Source organism: Eleutherodactylus coqui, chromosome 2, assembly GCF_035609145.1.
Source record: "Eleutherodactylus coqui strain aEleCoq1 chromosome 2, aEleCoq1.hap1, whole genome shotgun sequence".
NCBI classification, from domain to species: domain Eukaryota; kingdom Metazoa; phylum Chordata; class Amphibia; order Anura; family Eleutherodactylidae; genus Eleutherodactylus; species Eleutherodactylus coqui.
Genome location: NC_089838.1, coordinates 196,113,859 through 196,121,206, shown reverse-complemented (window position 1 = coordinate 196,121,206; position 7,348 = coordinate 196,113,859). Strand labels below are relative to the sequence as shown.

General features: G+C 47.7%; 1 protein-coding gene across 2 annotated transcripts in view; it reads left to right on the top strand.

Annotated features, from left to right (window-relative positions):
• Nucleotides 1–3,937: 3,937 nt before the first annotated feature.
• The window catches only part of KLHDC10 (kelch domain containing 10), a 54,247-nt gene continuing 50,836 nt past the window's right edge, over nt 3,938–7,348 (top strand). Inside the window, exon 1 of one of the 2 annotated variants that reach the window (XM_066592156.1) lies at nt 3,938–4,024. In XM_066592156.1, coding sequence (XP_066448253.1) covers nt 3,958–4,024 — 67 coding nt within the window. In that variant the 5' untranslated portion in view covers nt 3,938–3,957. The remainder of the gene's footprint in view (nt 4,025–7,348) is intronic. The other variant, XM_066592155.1, reaches the window with a different exon arrangement.

Sequence of the window (7,348 nt, the reverse complement as noted above, 5' to 3'; positions counted from 1 at the left end):
GTTTGCGCTATAATTTACGGCAGCTTGAGCTGTAAACCATTGTAAGACAAAAGACACAGGGTTATATCTACGGCTGTGGTATTCCATGGGCGGTACGGGCCTCATTATGGCCTATGAAGCTAGACATCGGGGATTTTTTTTCACACAGACCGATGGACTTTGTGAGAAAATCATGGCCCGTCCTATTCCCGTAGGTTAATACGGATGAGAGTAAAGGCTCGTTCACATATGCACCAGGGTTTTCTGTCTCTTTGCTCTATTTTTGGAGTAGAAAAACAGAATTAAATGTTTCTGTTTTACCTCCTATTGATTTCAATGGGGTTAAAAAGAAAAAAAAAGAAATGGAACGCTTTCAGTTTGCTTCCACATGACGGCACATAAATTGTTCCCAAAGAGTACAAATCGTGATGGTTACATTACAGTAGGTGCGCTATCTAGAACAGGGTTAGGCTAGTTACATACGAGCGTTTTATCACGGCCGCGATAAAATGCTTGGCCAAAAACTGCGACCATCTGAAGCATTGAGATAGCACATACAATCCGCATTCCAGCCAACCGCATCTATGCCGGCCGGAAAAGATAAGACCTTTGCCGGAATACACCGGCCGTTCCCATAAACTCCTATGGGAGTCTATGAAAGGAAAGGGAAGAGGAAGGGAGTTTAGCAGTGGTTCACGTTGCTAAAGTCCTTCCCCCTCCCCCTCTCTTTGCTGGCAGCTCCCATAGGCTGGGGAGGGAGTTTAGCGCTTTAGCTGTGCTAAGCTCCCACCCCTCCCTTTGCTGGCAAGGGGCTGCGACGACAATGGAGTTTAGCAGAGCTAAACTCTCTCTTCCCCATTAACAGTATTCCAGGCTGCGGCATATATACACTGCAGCCCGGCTGCCTGAATGGGCGTGAAAACGGGAGACTTGGTCACGGCTACCTCTTGTCAATGCGATTTTTGACTGCGATGTGGGTGGACGAAAATTGCAGCACCTATGTGAAAAAGCCCTTATGCTGCGTTTACATTGAATGATTATTACGAAAATCGTTCAACCAAGCTAAATTGAATGAGAATAATTCAGTTTAAACAGAAGACAATGACTAAAGAATGAGCGAGAATCATGCAATTCTCATTTGTTGTCCAGTTTCAGCAGGCATAAATACCAGAGCCAGCTTGTGGTATTTATGTCCTACTTTATGCATCATAAACGATGGATGATGAGCTGATCGTTCACTGTAAATAGCAGCCATTCAGTACTGAACGGCCGCTATGTTAAGGCAAAGGAGAGGGGCGGGGGAGAGTGCAGCAGCACAAGAGCTAGTATATGTGGGGACAAGTGTTGGGCATCGTTTTCTTGACACTCGTCCCATCTAAATGGGCCTTAAGGCCTCATGTCTATTAGAAAAATAGAATTAGCAAATCCGCTGGTTTTTCCACGGGTGAGATCCACAGTCAAATTTGCCCATAGGGAATCATTGGCCATCCGCTGTGAATTAGATTGAATTTAACACCTGCGGATGTGATTTAATTTGATTTGCGGATATCACACGTGGAAAAAAACGCAGCATGCTCTATGATACTGCGGATCACGCGCGGATGGACTCTATTAAACTTATTGCTTATGATCTCCCGCAATAAATAAAAAATCAAATTAATGGTGACCCGCAGTGCATCCGCTGCAGAAATCCGCATGGATCGTATTTCTTTTAGTGGACATAAGGCCTTAGTCTTTCTGTGTAAGTGCTCTGCACAAGCACTGACAACCTTAGTGGTGACGTCAGCGCTCGTGCAGTCGGCACGTGTAAAAGGGCCATTAGACTTTTCAGTCCTAACCAAAAAGTAGGCCAAGCAGGAAATAATTCATTTAGGCCGTGGAAATGCCGGTCGATATACGCTTGTGTAAATAAGCCTTAGGGTGCGTTCCCACGAACGTATATCGGCTCGGTTTTCACGCCGAGCCGATATACGTCGTGCAGGGGGGAGGAGGATGGAAGAGCCAGGAGCAGGAACTGAGCTCCCGCCCCCTCTCTGCCTCCTCTCTGCCCCTCTGCACTATTTGCAATGGGGAGAGGTGGGATGGGGGCGGGGCTAATTCGCGCAACTTAACCGAGCCGATATACGTTCATGTGAATGGACCCTTAGGCTGCATTCACGCGAACGTATATCGGCTCGGTTTTCACGCCGAGCTGATATACGTCGTCCTCATCTGTGGGGGGGGGGGGGGGGGGCGGGGAGAGGATGGAAGAGCCAGGAGCAGGAACTGAGCTCCCGTCCCCTCTCTGCCTCCTCTCCGCCCCTCTGCACTATTTGCAATGGGGAGAACGATTATCGCTCAAAATTTGCTCAAAAGCCATCTTTTGAGCGATAATTGCTGTGTGTAAATATTCACCCATCATGCAGATTTTGTTAAGCCGTCGCTCACCGTTGTCTTTTAGCGTGCTGAAAGACGACGATGAGCCTTATCAGGGATTCACAGAGGGATACAGTTGATACTATTGTTTCAGCTGTATCCTGTCCCTGATAACGGGCTGGGTATGAAGAACAGAGCGGTCCAGCTCTGTTCTCTATACCTGGCACGGAGCGCCCTGCTGTATAACAGGCGGGCGCTCCATGCAGAAAACATCTGCATGCAGAAGACAAGCGGGGACACCCGGCTTATCTTCTGCATCCTCCGCTGGCAGTGCAAGGTGATCACTCATCTTGAGCGATCATCTTGCGCTGTAAATGACACAACGATGATCGGTCAAAAGTCGCTTGATTATCAGTGTGTCTAAATCAGCCTTAAGTTAGGGCTTAGTTTAAGGTTTCCCTCTTCCTGCTCCATTTTAGGAGGAGAGAAACTGAAATAAAAACAAATGTTTTTTTCTTCATTGGTTTAAAAAAAACGGAAAGTCTTTCGTTTGCTTCCATTCTTGCAGATTTCTGTTTTTTCTTGGAAGGAAATATAATGAAGTCTGCAGCGTTATTTTTCTGTCCAAAAAAATGAAATGGAAGCAAACGAAAGCCTTTCCGTTTTTTTGAAACCCTATTAAAATCATTGGGGAAAACATTGATAATTTTTTCCCCCTTTTTATATCAGTTTCTCTCCTCCAAAAATGGAGCAGAGAGACAGAAACCCTGAACTAATCCCTAACACAGGTGTGAAAGCAGCCTTAAACTAAAGGACCAGTAACAAAAGAATGAATTTGCGTGATAATCGTCGCATCTAAATGCACAGACATTGGGCACTATTCGTTTACAGTTCGTTGGTCTCTCACTTTCAACCATTATGAAAATCATCGCTGGCTCGCTGAGTGTAAATGTTCCCCGCTCAGCATTTCATAGGAGGTGAAACGCAGAGCAAGAAGCCTGCGGTCCAACGGTGAAGTCTGCCTAAACGCTGTGCACGAGCGCTAACGACATTGGCGGTGACGTCAGCACTTGTGCAGTCGTTTACCCGCCTCTCGTCACATCTTAATGGGACATTATGATACATATTAATGTACAGTGTAGTAGAGAAGCGGTGCAGCCATCTTGGTACGTCCGGGCCCAGAGGGTTGCATGTAATTCATGTCAGCATATTAAGCTGATATCACTTATCGTTCAATTTGATGTTAAAATTTAGCTGTAAAAATCTCTGGCTGCCCGGGATTTTGGGATATGTTGTCTGCAAAAAAAAAAAAAAAAAATTCCTGTTGGTGACCCTGCAAGCAGCTGCGTCCAGTGTTTACCTGACTGCCATTATTGCCACATGGCCCTCTTATGTCGTGAGCAGAAGATAAACACACTACAAAGGCCCCTTGTGTACTGCTGCTCAGAAGCAACTAAACAACACATTTGGAAGATACTTTGTATCAGGTAAGAACTGGGGGGCCGAACATCCTGCTTTGGGTGTCGCACTGATTAAGCGTCCGCTGGTGTAGAGCAGATAAGCGGACACTTTGTGTCTGGCCCGTGTTTCCGGCTGGAGCGGTTAGGTGGTGCACGGCTCATCATGGCGGCTGAAGCCGGTGGAGGAGAGCCGCTCGTCCGCTTCGTGAAGCTGAGCGGCAGGGCAGCAGGTGAGGCGGGCGGTGGAGGGTGAGCCGGGTGTGGGAGGGTTCTGCCTGCAGGTCGGGAGGATGAAGGAGGCTGCTGGGGGCGCTCTCTCATGCTTTGTCCCCTCATAGGCTAGTGTAGTGGGGACTGAGCGGCCACTGTTACTAGGTGACGTCCCGTCCACAGCAGCCCGCAGTAACCTCTTCCTCGTCCATGGTGTGTCGGTGGGGAGGTATAACAACACTTCTTACAGCGATGGCAGCAGTTTTATCTTTAGGCTTTACACAACTTTCCCACTATACCATGAGGGTCTTCTTATGCAGATATCCAACCAGGTGAGACCCCCTGTGTCCAGCAGTTGCGGTGGGGGATGGTTTCAGGTGAGACCCCCTGTGTCCAGCAGTTGCGGTGGGGGATGGTTTCAGGTGAGACCCCCTGTGTCCAGCAGTTGCGGTGGGGGATGGTTTCAGGTGAGACCCCCTGTGTCCAGCAGTTGCGGTGGGGGATGGTTTCAGGTGAGACCCCCTGTGTCCAGCAGTTGCGGTGGGGGATGGTTTCAGGTGAGACCCCCTGTGTCCAGCAGTTGCGGTGGGGGATGGTTTCAGGTGAGACCCCCTGTGTCCAGCAGTTGCGGTGGGGGATGGTTTCGGCAGCCTGTGAGACTGGCTAGTACTGGTCTTTCCAGCTACTCTGGTGGGTGGGGGGCTTTACTCATAAGGAACAAAGGGTCAGGAAACACTGCAGACCCTCCACTTTTTTCTGAATGTCCTCTCGTATATTGGCAGGCCGGTCATTGTGTTGAAGATGGCTTTTCTTCAACTAATATATATATATATATATATATATATATATATATATATATATATCATTTTTTATTTTTGTTATTGAAACAACTTTGCAAATGGTCTTGGTTGCCATATATTGCAGTTGTTTGCCTTCAGCTCCCATGCAGACTAGTATGCCCGACTCCATACCTGCAGACCAGAGTACAGTCTGATACTGCAGCCATCTGTCTGTCGGCACGTTTTTCACATGTGTGGCTGAGGCCGGGCTCACACAAGTGTATGACTACTAGGTATTACATGCACCATGTCCGCAGTAACTCGCAGGAAATCAAATCCATTGCCTTACGCTGTTTTGCGCATATTTGTGTGTATGCATTGCGTAATAAAGAAAGCATGTTCTATTATATGCGAGAGAGCCAATTCTTCTCTATAGGCGTCATTGAGAAGTGACAGGTTCCGTAACCGATCCGGCTCAAAATATCGCCTAAAAACTGGAAAGCGGGCGGTCCCAATTATAGTCATTGGGGTCCATTTGGTGCTGTTCGGTTTCATTCAGAGACGGATCCATCCAGCCACGGGGTTTCCCAGCAAAGACGTGAAAATCGCCCTAAGGCCCCCTGTCCACGCGCAAGGCGGCATATCGCTAGTGATATGCCGCCGCTGGGGAGCAGGGGAGAGAACTGTCAGTTCTCTGCGGTGAGCCTATCTGGCAAGCTCACCACGGAGAATCGAGGCAAATCGCAGCATGCCGCGATTTGAGTCCCGCGAGCGGAGAATCGTTATAATTCTCTGCTCATGGACAGGGGCTGCGCTTTCCATAGCAACGCTATGGAAAGCGTGCACTGCATTACTTGCGGCCGCGAGTAACGCAATGCACTATCGCCCGTAGACAGGAGCCATAACATGGTTCAACAATCGGGCAAATGAACATTTCTGCCCAGTTCTCTGGCTACGTAAAGGGCCCTTAAAGTGACCCTCCAGATCTGGAGAAACAGATGGCCACACACACCAGCTTCTCAGACTGTCTGTTACACCTTCTGCGTTAGTATCTCTCTTTAGTCTAGGACACTACACATGGTTTGATTAACCAGTGCTGCCCACATGGTCAGTGAGATCAGCATGTAGTGTCTTGGGGCTCACTCACATAGGCATGTGTGTCCCATGGATTATGTGCTCATTTTTTCACACGTGGAAAATCCTTAGTAAATATGCATGTACATGAGTATTTGCTGTGTATGTTAACTCTCCTTAAACTATATTGGTGTGTATCATGCTTCATTTTTTTCATGCATGCAAATCGATGGTCTCTTAGCACTACTTATTACGCCTGTGAAAAAATATGCTGGAAACATACGCTCGTGTGAGTGAGCCCTCAGACACAGTGTACATCAGGTAGTCAGAAAAGCGATTTGGCCATCTTTGTTTCTCCAGGCCCAGAGGGTCGCTTTAAACAGATTCTCCCACTTCTTTGTTTTCAGACAGCTGTGTATGTTGCACTGTGGCCCGGGTTGGTACTGCATGCTGAATCCTATCGAAGTGAAGGGGACTCAGTCTGCAGTACCAGCCTTGGCCACTATGCAATGTACAGAACTGTAAGGTAAAATGTAAGTACTTTTGAAGAGCAGAAATGAGGCTTCACTGTTTTGGGACTTGCCGCAAAACTTACAGCCTCGGACCATCTGTCTGAATGAAAAATAAATGCTGGTTTAGACACCAAGATTATCGCTCAAAAAATCTTTTGCGCTATAATCGTTGTTCTTTACGGAGCAAAGTGATTGCTCAAACGTTGAGTGATCACCTTGCGCTCCGAGCGGAGGATGCAGAAACCAAGTGAGGTGTCCCCGCTTGTCTTCTGCATCCAGCTGTTCCCTGCTCAGAGCGCCTGGCAGTTATACAGCCGGGCACTCCGAGTGGAGGATGCAGAAGACAAGCAGGGTGTCTGCTTGAATTTCAACTCCATGCTTTTGAACAGGATCATACAAACGAGCAACTTAATTTGGGTGTACCCTCGCATCAATCTACCATTGTTTTCAATGGGGCTGGTGGCAGCATCGCATTACGATGACGCAAGGTGGTTTTGATATTAAAACTCCTCGCATTCGCATGGATATTGCGATTCACAGCCCAATATCTGTGATGTTGGCCTTGGGCTGCTTTTACATCTGTGTCATGGGTTCCACTTTCCTGTTCCGTTCTGGGAGCAGGAAAGGGGGAATCCCTTGGCTGAACAGGATCCGTCTTATGACTATAATGGGGGTCTGTTTAGCTTCTGTTCAGCTGTCTGGCCTTTAACCAGACGGAAAAGCGTTGCATGCAGTGCTTTCATGTGATATTTTGTGCCGGAACTGCAACAGAACCTTCAAACTGAGTCTTCAATGCAGATGTGAAAGCGGCCTTAGACCGCTTCTAATGGGGTTTTTCATGGCACTTGAAATATCAAAGCTACATCAGTGACATATAAAGCACAACCAGGAAGACTAAATGCATCCATGTGCTCAGAAGACCAATATTTAAACCGGTCACTGACTTGTCAAGCAAGTTGTGCTTGTGATAAATGGCAAA